Source organism: Patagioenas fasciata, chromosome 23 (genome assembly GCF_037038585.1).
Source record: "Patagioenas fasciata isolate bPatFas1 chromosome 23, bPatFas1.hap1, whole genome shotgun sequence".
NCBI classification, from domain to species: Eukaryota; Metazoa; Chordata; class Aves; order Columbiformes; family Columbidae; genus Patagioenas; species Patagioenas fasciata.
In genome coordinates this window covers 2,248,060-2,267,259 of record NC_092542.1, presented here as the reverse complement: position 1 = coordinate 2,267,259, position 19,200 = coordinate 2,248,060, and the positions used below count along the sequence as shown (strand labels likewise).

The 19,200-nt window shown below is 45.0% G+C and overlaps 1 protein-coding gene across 4 annotated transcripts in view; it reads left to right on the top strand.

Moving 5' to 3' along the window:
• The window catches only part of TTLL10 (tubulin tyrosine ligase like 10), a 52,307-nt gene that overhangs the window by 3,743 nt on the left and 29,364 nt on the right, over positions 1-19,200 (top strand). Inside the window, exon 2 of one of the 4 annotated variants that reach the window (XM_071798436.1) lies at positions 5,923-6,040. The exons of 1 other annotated variant lie outside the window; for it this stretch is intronic. In XM_071798436.1, the coding sequence (XP_071654537.1) occupies positions 5,923-6,040 (118 nt within the window). Of the gene's footprint in view, positions 1-5,919; positions 6,041-13,963; positions 14,149-19,200 lie in introns of those variants that run through there. 2 more of the 4 variants (XM_071798435.1, XM_071798437.1) reach the window with 2 other exon arrangements.

Below are 19,200 nucleotides of genomic sequence, written 5' to 3'. Positions count from 1 at the left end.
TACGGTTGGTTAACTCCTGAGTTGCTGTGGACAGAGATCCAGATATGGGATAAAACCACGTCCATGGGTGGGCTCCATCCTGCTCCCCCAGCCCTTTCCAGGGTCCTGTGCTCTGGGTTCTCCCTGATGATGGGAATTGAAGATTCGGTTATTAAATCATTCCTTTTGCTGCAGTTTGCCGTAGCAGTGGAGTTAACAGCACCTGATTTACCGAGGTTCGCTTTCCCGTGTGCGCTCTTTCAGAATGGAGCCAGACGTCTGGTTATTTTTGTTCTTGTGGTGCTGTTGCGTTGGGCCATTGGAATCAATCAATAGCCGTATCCAAGGAAAAGCTGGATTAGGACCTGTGAAATATTGTGATGTTTTCTGAGGAGCAAGCAGTGATTATTTCTGCCGCGTTCAAACCTTTAAAGACTGAAACAGAATATTTTTAAACTCACAGGGGCAAAGAGATTAACTTTTACCTTCAGTGGGGGGACATAAATCTCACATTTTATTTGCCTTTTTGTGAATATCTTCCTCTAACTTCGCTGCGAGACATCGTTGAACAAATCAGTGCCTCTAATAATTAACATTGGAAATAAGGGCACACTTTGCATAACTAAACATTAATATCCTGTCAGGTGTCTCTGAAACAAAGACAATACGTGGAACAAATGGCAACAGAACATCAAGAGCTCCCATCAGAACTAATCTAAGCTCAGTGATCAGCATTTCATAACCAAAAGGTGATTTGAATAGCGCAGCCTCGAATCACAGCTTCCGTCATACGCGGTAGCTCTGATTTTATTTGCAAATGAAGGCTTGCGCACAGCAATATTTGTTTTAATATTAAAATAGTCCGAATATAATGGAACAAATGCTCAAGGTGTTTGAAAAAAAATCCAGAGAAACTAAACAAAAAGTAACACCCTCTTGAATGCTGCAAAACTCCATCTTAGATCAGTTGTGGGTGACGCTTGTTTCTTCCTGTTACCTGTCCTCCCATTTCCCTGTTCCTCCCATGATCCCCCATAAAAGTCAAAAGAGCAGCACACAATTCTGCAAGTTCTGAGGCGGAAACATTTGTTCCTTTCACACAAACCCTCCCCGAAATTCCAGCCAGGCCCCAGTGTTGCTTCCAGTCCTACCAGTACAGGGAAGGACCACTGAGTCGTGACCTGTTGCCGCGGTTTATCTTCTAATTCGGAAAGAAACTGAACCTATTATTATTATTATTATTATTATTATTATTATTATTATTATTACTACTACTACTACTGAAGAATCAGTCTCTGCCTCTGTATTGTTCCCTTCTCACTCTCCCCCAGAATTAGGAACAGACTTTGTCACTTTGAAGGGCCACGCTGTTCTCTGCAATTAAGGATGCAGAAGTGACGTTGGAATCATAGCATCATTTCAGTTGGGAGAGACCCTCAGGATCATCGAGTCCAACCATAACCTAACTCCAGCACTAACCCATGTCCCTAAGAACCTCATCTAAATGTCTTTTAAATGAGGTTCTTAAGGGTAATAATTCCTGATTGCTGGGTGTGTTGTAAAGGCAGAGGGTGGAAGACCAGGGGTGTTTGGGGTGGTTGCACCAACAGAGGTTCCTGAACAAACTATGTCATGTTTGGTTCGGTGCTTAGGCCAACAACAGCAACAACAACAAATTAAAAAGTCTTTAGCTACACCATTATTTCAAGAAGCGCTTAGGAAGTGTTTTATCTCCTGGGCTGGGCGCTGTAACACTGGACTTGGGTGCTGTGGGAGATCAGCGCTGCCTTCTACCAGACATAAACCAACCTGAATTGTAGGCTTTGTAGGCAGGGGGGCTCCCCCGCTGATGCAGATTTGTTGTTTCTGTTCCACGCTTGTACTCTCAAGCTTTGCCTTTACTCCTTCTTTGCATATTTTTACTGTGGCTTTTGAACCATTTGAGCACCTTCTGCTTCACTCCGGGGTCACCGGCTGGGAACGGAATCACTGGGGGTGCTGGGCGGGGGGTTCAGAGTGGTGGGACCCCCGAGGAGGGTTTGGGGGTGTCCTGTACACTGGCACAGCCAGGGCTGCTCTGGCTCAGCGCCCGTGGCCCTGGGGATGTTGTGGGAGAATGGGTTGCCTGGCACTCGGGGCACAGAAAGGGTTGCAGAGATAAGCTGCAGGTTAATGAGTTATAGAAGCGGCAAGAGATGACATAACCGACCGCAGCTAAGTGCATTTCTTAAGAGACTTATTTGTTAGTCAGCCTGAATAAAGAGATGCTTTCTGTACTCTGAAACTCCCTGTTAGGTGTCGTCTTGTTTTTTGTTGCCCTTTTTCTTTGCAGTTTTTGAGGCTGCAATCTGCATTTTTGGTTGGTGATTCACAGCGCTGTCACCCGATACTTCCTTAGGCTGTGGGTTCACTCTTAACCACCCATCCCACCTCCCGACCGGTTTAACATCGGGTTGTGTCTTTTCCACCCTGTGTCTAAGGATTTAATGCTGCGACAGAACGTGAGAATAAATCGGGCTGTCAGTCCTCTCTGAGCGGAGGCAGATAGTTTATTAGGGAAAAAGCAGTTTTCTGCCTGTTTCTGCATGGAGATGGTGTAGAAAGGTGTATTCTCCATCGCTGGCACCATCCTGGAGCTGGGGCTGATCATCTGCAGGACTCGGTTTCCTTCAGGATGAGCCATTTGGGTCTCTGGATTTCTGAATTGAACCCTTTGGGCTTCTGTCCCTCACACTGCAGGGCATTCCCCGTCCTGCGGTGCATGTGGCAACATCCCTATCTGATATAACCTGGAAAAAAGGAAAGGAAGGGGAAAAAAATCATCATTTCCACTAAATGCTTTAGTTGGACTTGTCTGAAGTCATGTTCTGCATGGGGAGTTGGATAACGTACAAACCAAAAACCCAGCCCTCAAACGCTAACTTTTTTTACAGCGCTCTTCTTTCATCATTTGCATCCTTTGGCTTCCATCTGTCATTTGTTTTGCTGCTTCTGCTTCCCCAAAGGTGCCTCATCTCAAAGGAATGAAATGTTTTGAGCCGATGCCCGGAGGCCCTGTGTTCGTTTGTTTTATGGCCCTTTTCTCCAAGCTTATCCCTCCTGTTTGCCTCAAATAGAAATCCCTTTTTCATCTGGAGTAGCCGTTTGAATCAGCAACTTGAAAACATCGCCATCAATCACGTCCATGTTCAGTCTGATTTTCAAGCGTCCAAGTGATTTAGAAGCTCAGGTTCTATTTGTAAAAGCCATCAAAGCCCATGTGCCGGGTTTTAAGGCATTTCAGAGTTTACATCCATTGATTTGAAGGAGGGTTCGGTTCCTAAACACGCGCCGTGATGATTTCATGCCCTAGGGCCGACATTCTAAGCTATGAACCTTTCCAGCATCTCCCGAAATCGGGGATGCTGTGAAAAAAAAGAACATAGGAGTCCCAAGATGCATTTTTCACCATTACGGACTAAATTCAGGAACAGTTTTTAACCCTTTCAGCAGCATGAAAAGAAAATGGAGAAGAAATTGGTGATTTATGTAGTTTTTTTGTTGTATAAATTGGTATTTTTCACTTTTCTTAAGGAATTAAAGGGCTGTAAGATACCATGTCATTGGGACAACAGGTTGAAAACGGGATTTCTTTACAGGTAACACAAGCTTTTTCACTGGATGTGCAATTACAAGTGCTGGATGAATAGGAAAATTAGAATACTTTTTAATATACTGATAAACTGAGCTATTGGGCCAATTTCCCCACTTAGTGCAAATTATTCAGCAATTGGTTAAAAAGAATAAGAGCCTAATGAGTTACAGTTTATTGGTCCTACTTCCACACTTTGAAGAAAATGGGGAATCAGGTGAAGCGGTGAAAGAGGAATCTCCATATTTCGTGATGTTTTAATAATAATCCTGCAACGCGACCCTTAAGGAAGTGATTGCTGTACGAATAAAACATAATAATCCCAGGGCATTGCGAAGAGAAGAGCCAGAGAAAAATACGGTCCCCTTGGCAACCCCATTTACAGCTCCCGTGGCAATGGGAATTCTTCTCTTGGCAAACTCATTCATCAGCAGCATTATCGGTGATTTATACGTTGCCATCAGCTCACGTCCAGCAAAGCAAAATGTGCCTAGCAAGTGGTAGATTCTGTGCTTGGAAGGGTCGGGTTGGCTGGTGCAATAAGGGGTTACAAACCAACAAAGCAGGGAAATGGTCGGAGAGCCAGGGAAGGAATGGCCAAAAGGACAGGGGGACCTTGGGGTGTCACCTGCTCCATCGCCTGCCCCCAAACACCAAAGGGCAGGATCTCAGAACCTCTTTTGTAACTTGGGTACATGGGCCAGGAGGATGTTTGTAAGCACTAATAATATTTACAGTGCTGAATATAATGAAATTATTGGAGCAAAACTGCCAGAATCTGATTTTATCTGCCTGGGTGGCAACTATTTAGTTTTCCTCCTACTCTTCATCCTTTTTATTGCAGTTATTTTCATTATAACGATCCTGCGCTCTTTAAACACAACTCGTTGTCTCTTGACTTCCAGTTTTAAAACCTCTTCCGTTCAATCAATTCAATTCAATAGTTTCTGCCATTAGTTGCTGGCTTTCAAAAAGGAGTCAGATGGGAGGAGCAGCAGCACAGAGCTTGTCTAACGAACCAAGCTCAGCAAGGCCAGGCCCAGGTTATCTGGGCACGGTTTTATTTGGGAATGACTCATCCCGGGACCTTCCCGCTTGGCCAACACCCTTTCCTACCAAGTGCTCTGGTGGGAGGGATGACTCAGGGTGTACTGGGTGTACTGGGTTCTGCTGGGAACGGTGCTGGGTGCCCTTTCTGCAGGGGCCACCTCGGAGGGTGCCAAGAGAGACAGCGACGTGTTCTGACTCGCTGGGTTTTTATAAGCAAGGTACCTTTGAGATGGAGGCGATTGCTTTGTTCGGAGTTGGAATGGAAACCAGGAAATTCAGAGTCAATTCAGAACGTTCTCCTGATCTGGACCTCCCAAATATCTGTTGAGTCACAGCGAATTGTTCGCACTCCCACCAGGTTCAGTGGAAAAAGAATTAGATACACCTATTTATATACACACGCGTACATATAAGCTGCTGTGATGTATGTTTGTGTGGTAGAGGCTGTGAATTTAATGGTTTGTTTTAAAAGGGAGAAAAATAGATAAAAGCTGATCTCCTGGCTGATGTAAGGCTCAGCCCTTCTCCCCTCCTCCTCTCCCTGCCCAGTAATCACATTATTCACTGGGATGGAAAAAAGAGTCGGTGTTAATTTCCTCCGTGCCCACACCTTGCAACCCGGTGCAAGTTGCTGCCATTTCTGGTCCTTCTGAGACCAATTATTGCGGGTGAATCAGCCCCACGAGTGGGCACTGGGGCGCTGGGCGGCTTTTGGAGACGGGCGAGATGTGAAAATCTGCATTGGGGCTTTGTAAACTATGCAAAAATAAACTAGGCACGGTTTTAAAAAATGTCTAGAAAAGCAGAAGTGGCTGCCATGGAGAGAGAGAGATAGGATGTGACTGTATCCTTCTCTCTGGTTTAGTCTGTCTTGTCTCTGAGCTTGGGCACTGCTCGCACTGTCTCTGCTCTCTGTGTCTGTATCACAACTTCTTTTTTGAGGAAACTGCCCCCTTTTCGGCTTTGTTCATATAATTACAGTGCAGCACAGGATAGAGTGGGAGAGAAGGGCCATAATTAGGATTTCTTTTCCAAAAAAAACATTTCCTGTGCTGACTACTGATCTCCTACCAGTCCTGCCGTTTGCTGGCATGAGGTAATGCTAATATCTTCTGGTCCTTTGCATATATTTATACCGTACGAGGTGGTAATGTGATTTTGTGTAAGCCTGGCATCTCCTTTGCAGTTGCACGTTTAGCATCGCCCACATCCTCGCCACCTGCGATTTGAATGAGTAATTCCTGACATTTGTTTTCAAGCAGGTGGCTCTGACACACCCTGACTCCGGTATTCAAATACAGGAGGAACATATATACATACAGGAAGGGACATGGACACCACCTCATCTCATGGAGCTGAACAGGAGCATCGCTCCATCAGGTAAATGGGAAAATGACACGGCATGAACGTGTCTCAGGTCCTGTAGAGCGAAGGGATACGTGACGTTGGAAAGGTGGATTTCTCAGGAAAAAGCAGGTCTTCCCCAGTCTCTTTTTTACATTAAAGGCAGGTTCAGATCAAAACTCACGTCAGACTCTTGACAAACTTTCAGAAGTTTCGTCACCTGCCACAGAACAGCATCTGGGCTTGATGTTCTTGAACATTCATGACTTAAAGCCACTGCCTGTGCCACCTGAATAGTCAAGGTATTTGGTAACTTTGGGTGAGGTTGTGTGGGTTCTTTGGAGCAGTTTGGGCACAGACCCTGCTGGACACACAAGTGACCACGCTGGGAAGGAAAGCTGAGCCGTTCTGTACCACAGGACAGTCTCGCAGCTCTGAGAGGCTCCCAGGTTTAACAGATGTGCGTTTCTTAGAGCAAAATGCCACCCTGGAATACGGTGACCCATGCCCGGCCCTTACAGAAATCATCTCTGCTGCACACTCGTAAAGTAATATCATTTAGAGATAGGGCTACTCATTAAATCATCTATGTTTTACAGATGCTCTTTGGTTCCTATGTGTGTTACACGTAAACTGATTTTTTAATACCTTTCTGCTACATGCCGTCCCGTTTCTGTGGTGAAGACCATTTCAAAGGCCCTGTTCTATGTGCTGCTCTGGCTGTTCCCTTTCTACCTGCAAGACACGGCTGTTCCATGGATTTTGGCTACTCATTGCCTACTCTATAGTTGGTGTGTCCCTGCTCTTACTGTAATCTGGAGCTCGCATGCTTTCAGGAGGGAAAATTATGCCCATTGTTCTAGTTTTTGTGGGTGTTTGTGCAGTAATTCACTGACTTGATCTGCAGCAAACCTGTTTTTAACTGCAGATCTAACGTGGGAGATTGTTCAAAAGGTAAGGTGTGTCTGGCTGATTAGTCGAGTTGAAGTCACCTGACCCTGAACAAATAGTTCCTGACCTGAATTTTATGTTGGCTTTATTTACTTAATATAGAAACGTTGAAATTGGGCTGCAGTGAACTATATCTTTAACCATTTCCTTTCCTGCGTCGTTCTGCGCTTTTGTAGAGGATCAAACTTAAGAGTCGGTGCTGGTTTTAACTTGAGGGTCAGAGTTAAGCCCCGGATCACGCTGTGGATTGGGTGGTTTTGCTCTTAGGTCATTTTTCCCTCCATGGAGTCATCATCTTCCCAGGTGCAGGTTTCGGAGCGACAGGTACATCTAAAGCTGTTACAACACGCAATGGAAGTGCGATGGGAGGGGTGGAGGGAGGAAGAAACCTGCTCACGGAGGTGAACCGTGAACTGGTGATTCACAGACCTGTGTGCCATTAATTCGCTTTGGAGGTGACACTGAACTGCTGACTCTCCCGTCCGTCCACCCTCCTGGCACGAGCCGGTGGTGAAGTCAGGGCCGCGTTTGCACCGTCACGCGATGCCCTTAGGGAAGAGCTCTGAACCGGTAAGAGAGTCCTAGAGTTGAAACCACCCCGATATGGGCAGAGATGTCGTCAATGCTACTTGGTTGCCCGATAGGTTCCTGATTACATATTAAGCAGGTCTAAAGGGAAAGGGAATAGTGTGTGTCCTAATAAAACGATATCGTGTGTGGGTGGGGAGAAGAAAACTGGATTAATGTTTAGAGGTTCTTTGCTGGATCGTAACAGGTGGAGAAGCAGTGTTGCTGCTAATTCTTGGTAGGCAAATAGCACATAAGCCATTCTTATGATCTTAGCTAACTGGCTTTTCTCTCAGTCTCCCCTTCTTTACCAATATTATGTCCCAATGTGTTTGGAAAGGTTGGTCAGTCATTCCAGCAAAATACCGTGGTATTCTCAGCTATTGCCTTTATTTAGACCGGTACTGCGGGTACGTCCACACAACCTTTTGCAGGTTCACAAGTCCTGGCCCTGTTGCAGCACCAGTTCAGTGCAGAACTTGACCAGATGACTTGGCCAGCCTGTGGTCTGGTACCAGCCTAACTACACCTACCCAGCAGCTCTGCTGAGCTCGTGTTCCGTTCCAGCAGCTCTGAGCACAAAGAAGTGGTTCGTCAGCCGCCAAAGCATCTTAAAATCTAAAACCTAGCGCGAATCAGGGCTGCACGGCTTTGAAAGACAATGCGTCTGTTCAGCTGCAGGAGAGGGCTTTGTGAATAGATTAGATCTTTTTCTGGGGTCTGTCTGTAAAACTTGAAATCTGGGGGCTGGTGGCATTTGCGAATTTGTGCTGCTAAAATAAGCACAATCGTGTTTTGTGAAATTGTGTGTTAAATGAGCTCTGCTGGATTGATCATCTCTAGGGCTATGGAATAACGCAAGACAGTATTATTGCCATGGCCTTTGCTGGCATTGCATTCAGACACTGCCATGTTCCACAAGTGGATTCACTATCAGGGCTTCCTGGGGCAGCTCAAAACCTCCCTTTGTTTTAGAAACCCTCATTTTAAGAACAAAGGTCTGTGTAAGGGTGACCTGTGAAGAGGGAAACAGCACAACGTGAAACTGCAAAAGGAAAAACCTGTAACAGGGCTGCTGTTGGGAGCCATTAACACGGCACCATCCCCAGCGATGGGGTCCTGGCTCCATTTACCTGCCTGGGACACGGGAGCAGTTGCTGGGCCTGTCTGAATGTACCAGAGATTAGCAGGGTAGGAAAACACCTGCTTCCACTTAACTGATCTGAAAGGAAATAAAGGGCAAGAAAAGCCACGGCTTGAACAACACAGGATTGGATGAAAACTAATATGTAGCTTCAGATTGGCGTTTGGCAGCCACAACCCTCAATTTAAAGCAGCTGAGAGCCCCGACTCTTTAGATCTAAAATCTTGCTGCTGTGAAGATGAAAGACTTTGTTCCTCCTCCCCCCTTTTCTTTCCCCTCTTTTTCTTTTCACTTCACTGTGTCTGAATGGGGAGGAGGCAGACGGGAGGTCGGGCAAACCCAGATGCCAAACGGCTGCCCTTGAGCACAGGCAGCTCCAGAAGGAAAAGGTGGAAACTTCCTGATCATTGTTTAGGAGCTCGGTGACCCCCTTTAATTTTACCCCCGAAGAAGATGGGGCTGGCTGGGACCTGCTGGTGACCACAGAATGGGCTTCAGTTCCGATGTGGGGTTGAAATTCTGGTGATGGGAAGGGGATGTGGTGTTTTGGTTGACTTTAGGAGGGCTGTTGCTCAGCATCTCCGCGAGCAAGGTCTCAAGGAAGGCTTGTTAAACTGGATTCGCAAAACTCATGTGCCGAATCCATTTAAAAGGTGAGCAGAAAAGCTAGACCTTCGTCATCTGAGGCTCGGTGTCATTGCCTCATTCTGAGCCGTGTTTTGTTCAGAAACTGGACTTGGCATCATTTTCAATACGCTGTCATTAGGCTCTTTTTGCTTTGATTGAAGCAGAAGCAGCTCTAGCTGTGAGCAGAGAAACACAACGCTGCAAACCAGGCCCCTTCCAGGGTGTTGTGCATGGATTAATGGGCCAGCTGGTGGCGTCTCCTGGGGCTCCCTTCAATGCCTTGTTGCTGTGGGGTTTGTGTGTCTAATATTTTACCTTTCACTTGTTCGACAGCTTGTGCCCTATGCAAACATAACTGAAGTCTGGCAGGTTGGATGGCTGGCCTTAAGCTTGCAGATTTGCAAAGAGAGGGGCAAAGAGAAGGTAAAGCTTGCAAAATTCTACAACTTTCTTTCGGTGTTCAAATAAACACAGATTAGTGCGACTTACCTGCTCACCGCTTGTGTCATGTGCAAAGCGGCTAAGGAACAGCGAAGCGTACCTGTGACCTTACACACTAACACCGGCAAAACGTGTTTTAGCTGGGGACTGATTGCGTGCAAACCTTCCCTGCAGGTTATTGTACCGCTCCGAACGCCGCAAAGAGCAGGAGGCTTCTCCCCTCCTCCTCTGCTCGCTGAGCTTGTTAAGACATGGGAGGTTAGTCCTGCTCTGACTCCTGTTCCTGACCTGACAGGTGCTGCCTTGAGCTGAACTTTGCTCTCGCAAACACAAGTTGGGTTTCACGTATCAGCCAACCCTTGAGTGGACTCGCCCATCTGCGCAGGATTTAGTCATCCTGGCAGCGGGTGCTGCTGCTGGGGTTGTCCCAGGTGCCGGCTTAAGGAGCGCGGGGTCTCGCTACACAAATAAACGAGGGCGAAGGATTCCGCACGTTTAATCTCACGCCTTTGACTCGATAGGTTGTGCGATGAGTTGCGGAGTGCGGGTAAGGAGATGAAAGAGGTTGAGGTGATGCAGGAAGCGATAGGAATGGCTACAGCCCTGGGATGAAAGAAATAAACACCTTTATGGACCTGCACTGGTGTGACCCCCCCTGCAGAGCCACCCCAGGAACAAAGAGTTGCAATGTTGGGCCAGAAACACAACGCGGGTTGTAACCTGTTCTGAAGAACTACTCAATAGGAGCTTAGTTGAGCCGCCACGAAAAATGGCTGTGAAATTATTTGTTGATAGGAGATGTTTGTTTTCTACATTCGAACAGTGTGGCCAGGAGTGTTTGCATAATTTCTTTCTCTATCCATTCAAAAGCCACGAGCATTCTCCTAAAACCATGTCCAGTGTTTTCTTTTGATCATTTGTTTCCTACCAAAACGTTGGTGTCGGTGACATCCTGTGGTGCGGTCGTGTTATCTGGGACTGGATTGGTTGGTCTTTTTTGTCTTTCTTCACAGTTCTTCATCCCAGTTTTTAATTCAATGCCAGCCTGACCCCTGATTTTTGTATTGAAAAAATAGAATAGTGGGCACTAGTCACTAAGTGTCCCGAGACAAGGCATTTAGTAACACTAGTTCTTCTAACCCAAATCTGTTGTATATTTGTATATATATAGTGTTGTATATTTGTATATACTTAGCGCCATGATCTGGTCAATGGACTGGAGTTGGACCGAGGGTTGGACTTGATGACCTCTGAGGTCTTTTCCAACCCAGTCGATTCTGTGATTCTTGGGTTCAATCCTGCAGTTTTTGCCCAACTACCATTTGGAAAAGGTTTTTGTTTGCTTTAGCTTATCTGTGTTTACCGGAGAAAGGGTTATTAATGTGGGGATTTGGTGTTGATGGCCCAAATAGAGCTGAATTGTTTTGATAATCACAAAAATGAACATTTCAGTCTTAAGTGTAGTAAGCCACACATCAATCTTTTCAAAGATGAAAAATACATAATAAGGTCTTCTCTGCTGTACTTCATGGAGCTTTATAAAGTGCAGAGCCAATGCCTTCAGCATAAATACATCATTGCACCAGTAGGTATTGTATGGCTTAGGCTTCTGCTGCATTATATATAACACGTGAAAAAAAAGCAGTTGATGTTCAAATAGGTTAAAATCTCAAATAAACATCCTAAGTGTCCAGGTGGCCTGGCCTATTCCATATTGCAATACTGGCTGGTGTTGCAGCATACGCCGACAGATTGGTGCTGGTTTTATTCATTTGGGTGTTGAATCACCATCAAGACACAGCGGGAAAGATCAATGAGAGCTCATCTTTTAAGAAACGTAGGACACCGGCACCAGGATTTTACACCGATGTTGTGGCCAATGTCACTCCAGCATCATACAGAAACCCTGGATTTGGAAAGCTGTTTGTTAACTTGCATTTCTGAATTCTTTCGAGGGTACGCAAATGCAGATTTGGTTATTTCAGGCATAAGCTTCTCCAGAATACTGTGAGCTAGACTTGTCCCAGGGAATAATTTGTGTCTTGAAGCTACAGCTCTAGCAAGTTGGAGATGAAAAGGAAAGCAGCAGCTTGCTCCGAAGCACAGCTGATGGTATAATTGAACTGCAAACTGTGTCATTCCCCTGCAGGAGAAATCAGTCTGTTGCAACTAAAGGTTTCCAAGGTTTCTCTTCAGTTAGTTATGGGGATAAGTTGTGTCTGAGGGGAATTCTTCTGCCAGTTGGGCTAATTAACATGATAATTTGTTGTTTCATTAGCTGCATCTTTCAAGGGAAATATGAGCGCGCTTCCTTCATAACAAGGAGAAAACATTTCACTTGTTTTTCCTTTTTCGTGACACTGATTAGAATTTTCTGAAAACTTCCTTGAAGGGGGATGCAAACAGTATTTAGAAAGCCACGGTTCCAATCTTGCTGTCTTTTATTTTAAACGCTCTGTTCCTAAGCATGCTCAGGGCTGAGCATCGCTCCTGTCTGAACCCCTTTCCACCTCATGTCATTGAAGAGACTCCACTTATTGACACCCAAGAAGCGTTTTGTACAGGGAAAGAGGAGCATGGCTCATGATAGTTAGTGATGTAGCCAAAATAAGGGGCTTTTTTCAGTCTTCCCAATGTCCGCATCAAAAATGGTATTTCTACCTGACTAATCTAGGGGTAAATACTGAAATATCTGGGCTGAAGTGTCCTGTAATCATCGTAATCTCTTATCATAGTGCCAATGAATGGACGTAGGAATCCAGTTGTAGGCCTTTGCTCTTGTTAGCTTGTATATCAGGACACCTGAGTTCTGGTTGGACTTTTTATTCATTTATGAAACTATTTTGTGTGTCAAGACTGGATGGTAAATCAGCTTCTATGAATTTACCGACAAACTGTACGCGTGCCCTTCAGCAAGACCTTGCCTCTGTGCCTTAGGTTCTCGCTGTAGATGTTGCATCTTTTGTTTGGAAAAGCGATCACTGACCCATCAATGTCCCTGCAGGTTGGATGGCCTAGGAGGGTTCCATTTAAATGATCTCAGATTCAACGGGATTCATATTCAGGTTGGCTGAACAACAGGTTGGATTTAAAGTATCGGCTCGGCGGGGTGGTGGTTGTGGCTGTGGGCAGGTGGAAATTGGTTTGCAATAGAAAAAGGTCTGGAGGTTGATTTTTAAAGCGAGAGAAGAGCGTCCCTTCACCCAGAACTGCTCGCCCATGGACCTCTGCTCTTACGCAAACCTTGAGCAGGAGCGTGAGCGGTTCTGTGGGGTAAATCTGAAGGCGCGTTGGGTAAATAATTCATTCTTTGTTGGAGCCGGGGGCCCGGCGAGCCCCTGGAGAGGCCCGTTCCCAATGAGCAGCGATGGGCTTTGCCGCGGCCGCTCCCGAAAGCCGAGGACACACCTGTGAGGAGGTGAAGGGCAGGAGATTGGCTGGAGGTGAGGAATGCACCTGCGCGGGGAGGGGTGCCGGGCTACATGTAAGACGAGCCTTAGACACCCGCCGTCTCTTCTCAATTCCAGCTTAAACAAGCAACATCGCTCTGGGCTGCGAAGAAAACCACGCGCGCTTTAATCCTTTGCTTTCTTTTTTTTTTTTTTTTTTTTTTTCCCTAAAATTTTGGTTTTCTTTCAGCAACCTAACACCGTTGAGAAGTGTGTTGTTTTTTCAGGTACAGTTATATTTTTGCCTTCATTTGTTTCGCTGCGAAAGCCTCTCGCTCCAAGTTCGTCTTTTCCAGGACGCGGGAAGATGGGAAGACGAAAACTCTTGCGCGCTCTCTCCTGACGATCGTTCCGTCCTTTTTGTTGCCGATGGCCTTGGTTTGGGAGAAGGTGGTTGTGCTTCCAGCACTGAAGTTGCTTGCATGTGTGTGTGTGTGTGTTCATGGTCCTCGTAAGCCATAGCGTCCAGGTACTGTGGTAAAAAGTGATTTAATTAGCGTGAAGAATGACTTCTTTAATGCATTTTGTAACTTCTTCATCAATATTCCCCCCCCTAACTTAACTTTCTATAGGACTCTGTCCTCTTTTCTCTTCCTCCTCCTTTCCCCAGGTAGATTAAAGAGGGTTTTGTTGTACGTATCAGGTTTTGTCTGCTCGGAGTTAATGGGGGAAGGGAGAACAGCACATGAATTCAAACGTTCATTTTACAACCAGCCAAACCAGTCAGGGCAGGTAGAAGCAGAACCAAGACGGTGAATAGGAGGGAGCCGGTGGGGGAAAGCGAGTTTCACCGAGATGTCACGGGGAGCTTGGAGGAAGCAAAAAGGCGCCTTTGGGAAAGGTTTGTTGTGCCTCAAAAAGTAGAAGTAGTATAAAATTTAAGAGAGCTCTCTCGAAAGAGAATCCTTGCACTTCAAAGAGGATCCAGCTTCGGTACCGACAGCAGAGACTTTTTCTAAACGCAAGTATGTTATTGTCTCCTTTTCCCTTCCTGCGTAATGATCGCCATTTTTCAATTAGTTTTTAAATTAACTGTCATTTCAATGCATTTTGTTGCAAGGTGCCTAATCCTCTAGTTTTAGTTTCTCTGCTGCTTTGGAGCCAAGATCGATTCCTCAGATAGGGCCCTGGCAGTGAAGGGAACAGATTTGGCCCTTTTCAACCACCACTTTTGTTTAAACGAATTATAAGCCAAGGGAAGATCTTTTTCTGCTTCACTCCTCGGCTTCCGCTCACGGCGTGGAGGAGCCATTTTGGGTTCGTTTTGTTTATTCTTTTCTTACCCGAGGCTTTTTGCGTGTGTGTGTGTGTGTGTGCATGACAAAATGAGGATAATTAAGCCTTCTCCCCAGTCTCGTGCTCGTTGTGGTGCGCAGCTCCCCGTGCCAGCCCCGACCGGCCTCTACTTGCGCCGACTGGTCGGACACCAAAGAGACAGAAGACAAAACAAAGCGGTTTACTTCGTTTTTAATGTGTTTTTTGAAGTGTGAAGTCTAGTTGAGGGTTGGAAGCGGCAGCCGAGCCGCTTTCTCAAACTGGAAGACCGAGGTAGCTCAAAAAGCCCCTTGTTGTGTTCTCTAATGTTGGCGGCTGGGAGGTGATGCCGTTGATGTGCTAATTGGGGGTGAGCCGTGAGAGGTGTTTTGTGAGCCAGGTTCTGTACCCAGGTGGAGGAAAAGGCATCAAGTGGCTTTGTAGGCACTGGGGGAGTCAGCAGAAAATGTTTGCTCGCTCCTTCCCTCCACGCCTTCAGGAAAACAACCTTCTAGAAAGTTCTGCCAGGCACAAAGCTCAAAATAATCGCAGCTTTTGGCCGAAATCTTTGCAGAGCATCCAACTTTCCAGAAACAAAGAGGCAAAGCTTGTCCTGGTCTAAATGCTGTTGGATTTATTTCGTTTCAAGAAGGTCTTTGATGGCTCTTTTCTGAATAAAAATTGCCAGGGATGCGTGAAAAATTGCAAGTTTATTTACCCCCTCAGGTTAATTGCTGATATTTCCTTCTTCTTCTAATTGCAAGCATCTAAATTTAGCTGACAACTTTTCAATGGAAACAAATACGTTTTAAAGATGATTTTGCTTTATTCTAGACTGCTTTGTAATAGAAGGTGAGGTTGTGCTTGCTTGAATCTCAGAGAGCAGCATTAATAACAAAACCCAGTGTTGTGCTGTCTGGGTGAAGCACCAGAACATTCAAGCCAGATAAAAGGTTTTATTGGCAGAACTAAACATTTACTTTTGACTTTTTAAGTTCAGGAGTGGTCTCGGTCTTTTAAAACTTACGTTGATACCTTTTTTAATTCGGACTTCTTTTGCAGCTTGGCAATGTGAGTGTGGTTAGTGCCGAGGCTTCAGAAGGCACCTTTGCTTTGCGAGTGTCCAAATTGCTCTCGAAATCAATTAATTTAACTACTGAATCGTTGTTATAAATTATTACTGAATGAGAATTTGGGTGGCTAAAAGGACACCGGTATAAGGGCAACTAAATTCAGGCAACCAAAATGTTACAGAACTGTAGAAAACTGTATAAATGCCAGATGTAGTGATGCTGTTTGGTGTTTCAAATGGAGCAGGGGCTAAATTCTTCTACCGGTTTTACTGGGCAGGTCTGGAGCCAGGCCCTGTTTTAAACACCATGAAATGCTGGTCCATGCAGTGAGTGAGTGTGAGTCCTGGTGGCACCGTTTTCCTGCTGTATGTGGCTGTGTAAAAACTGAGTACTATTTCTTTCTATTAGAAAAATAAGAAAAATGCTCCTGGAAACAATGCTTGTAATTGAATCCGACTCCAAAGTAATGAAAGGACACCTTAAAATATACACCAGTTAATTATAGTGTTTGAAAAGTGTTTCAACACGACATTGTGAAAGCTATGATGGTTGTGCATGCAGGAAACAGGGTTTCCTTGGTGTCCTTAATCTGAAAACCATGGAGGAAGGCTGAAGCGATAATTTTCTGCATTTCTACTGGAAAGGTCCATAATGAGATTTAAAATTACAAAAATTCACACTGGGCATAGAACATAAGTGCAATCAGATGTCCATTGTTAGACATTTTGTTTGCAAAACAAGTTAATTAGAATGTTCTCAGTGTGTTTTGGGCAGGGGGAAGTGGATGGAGGCAATGACATTTTACAGTTGGGATGCACGTTTTGCTTTAATTAGTTTTTTGTTTAATGGATCTGTCATTGAAGTCAGATAAATCAGTTTTAGGGTCTTTGGTTTAATCTCAGGTTGTGGCAGAAGTAATCACGAATCAATAAGCAGCCTGAACTCTCCAACAGGACTTAGTTTGCATCGATGCTTTTAAGCTTTCAAATAAGCCCGGCCTTTCAAACTCCAGGTCCAGCTTTTATCTGATGAAGCTCCAAGGTACAAAGGCTTGAGTTTCACATCCTTTGTTCTTTTTCGCCGCCGTTGCCTATTGATTAAGGCTCAGCCCTACAGGTTAACTAAGGAGTTATATTTTCCCCCATTCTTTTCCAGACCTGCAGCTACCTGGGTAAAAAAATGGGCATTTCTGGAGTCCCACTTGCAGGAGAATTGATCCCAAATTGCTTTAAGGTTGCTGGGACTTTGTCCTTGCACTTGAGAGGGGACAGGAGGAGGCTCATAAGGAAGTAGAAGAGGGGAGGAGGAAGGAAGGTAATATAGGTATAAAGCTAATTACTAGTGCTGTTAAAACAAAAAGTGGGGGTGGGGTTCATTTGAGTTCCTTGTTTTCCACTCCTCTTCAGTCATTCTTTCCTTTTTTCTCAAGGCCCGAACATCGGTAATAATGGTGATGATTAACTAAATGAAGTCGGTAACCTGGGCGACCATGAGGGTGGTTTTATATTTCATGGGTACCGACCGGCCGGAGAAAACCCAACACTGAGAGCTGGGGAGGCGAGTCGGGGCACTTGGGGGTTTTGGTGGTGGGTTTGGGGTTTTATTTGCATTGTGGGTTTTGTTTTATTTTGCGTTTTGTGCCATGCGGTCTCACAACGGTAAGGTTATACCACCCTCTTCCACGTTTCCCTTCTTCTCCTGCCTCTTTCACCCCTTTTCCTCTTGACTTGCCACTTTTGAAAGATTCTGGGGGTGATGAAGTGCAGGTCCCCTCTTTACAGGCCTACCCATGAAATACTCTTTGGGGAGAAGAAGGAGGTGAAAGGAAGGGTTTATTTCTCAATGTATTAGCTATATACTGGATTAATTGGCTTGGAGATGTATTTTTTAATGTAACTTAGGCTTGTCCTGCTTCTGCCATAACAACTTAGTGTTATTCTCTCCACACAAAGCATTTAATTGCTTTTAATTGTGTGCTATCGCCACACTTGTCTTGTGTGTATTAAAAGCAAGTGCCATCTCCTACGGAACCAGAAATTCTCCTCAATCTCAGGCCTCTGAACTGCATATCTCACTGGCAATGGTAATGTAAGCAGCACGATGGTTGGATACTTTGCTTTTTTATTGTTCTTTTTTTCTCTCTTTTTTTGGGTAAATACTAATTATTCATGTGTTTGCTAGGTATTAAATAAGCCTTACTCCAACCAGACGTAATAAATGCACCAAAGTGGTTGATTAGCCCAATGGGCAGTAAGCATGCAATCGGTTTCTACCAAACCATTTCTATTTGCTGAACAAACATGTGGGATTTAGTATTAAAAAAGCAAAAGATTTAGAATGACTATTGGGGTGTGAAATGAGGATTCATGGGAGAAATGCATGTGTTAAAAGTCAATTCTTCCGTTCGACTCGTTTTCATGCAGGTTGAACTGGTTAATAGGGTCCATAATTAATTCTTCTGGCGTGCTGTGTGTTTCGGGGGGTTTTGTGCCTTGGGTTTGTCACCACAATGGCAGGTGGCTCCGGTGGGTTGATTATTTGGTTGTGTCTTTGTCTCTGAGTGACCTTCTCGGGGAACACCAAGCGAAACCTTCCTCCCTTTATGAAATTCTTGGCAGCTCCTGTAGTAAAGAATTGGGGCAGTTCTTTCTCATGAGACCAAGGTTTGGTGTTGGTCTTTTACCTGCCAATATAAAGACAAAATTGCCACATTTTTGTGTGTAGTGTGAGTCTCCCCTGAATTCACTACCTGTAGTTGACTTCTGAAACTTCTTGGTTTATATATGAAGTATCTCCTATGGTCCTACGGGGAAAAGAAGTTAAAGAGCTATGGGACTGTGCAGAATGTGACACAAAGGCTCTTTCCTTTCTCATTTACTGAAAGCAGTTAGGCAAACCAAGCAGATTATTATTATTATTGTTTGAATGGAATAGCTTCAGAAGAGTCCCAGAAAGAGCCCCATGGAGGCCTTAGGTCTTGGAAGCTATTGTACAGTTTTTTGACTGTTACGATGTTAGGGGGTTTTTTGGGTTTTGTGGTTTGTTTTGGGGTGAGGTTTTTTTTTTGGTTTTGGTTTATTTTTTCTGGCGAAAGACACAATTTCATTGCCCAGCGCTGATGGGTGGGCCCCAAGCCATGCCAAGTCTTGAAAAGAGAATTCAGCGGCCATTGTCAGGTTCAATAATGATTAACACAGCAGCAAGGTAGGGTCGTGTACTAGAACTGCATTATGCAGCTAAGAAATATGTGCTTTTGTAACCACTGTGGCATGTTACCGTTTCCCAGCTTAGAAATGAAACCTTTGCAGAGCCGGGGGGGGTTCTTTGGTTGGTTTTGGCGTTGTTTGGTGTGTTTTTTGTTTGTTTTGTTGATGTTTTTCTGGGTTTTAGCTTCACATGCAGGTTCTGGTTGACTAAATCTTCAGGTATTCGGCTTTTCTAGAAGTCAACCCAGGGTATGCTAACCATACTCTCTCTGCACACTGTAAACCAGTAAATAAATCTGTATTTTCACTGCAGACAGATTTAGTCGATGTTTCCAAGGCTGTGATCAATGCCAGGCCTTTCGGGAGCCCTGACACACCAGAATTTTGGAGGATGGTTCTGTCGAGGATCGAGATGTGGAGGAAGGACTGTGTAATATTAGAGCATTGTCGTCTCGTGGTCGTACCTGTGAGTCAAACCCTGCCC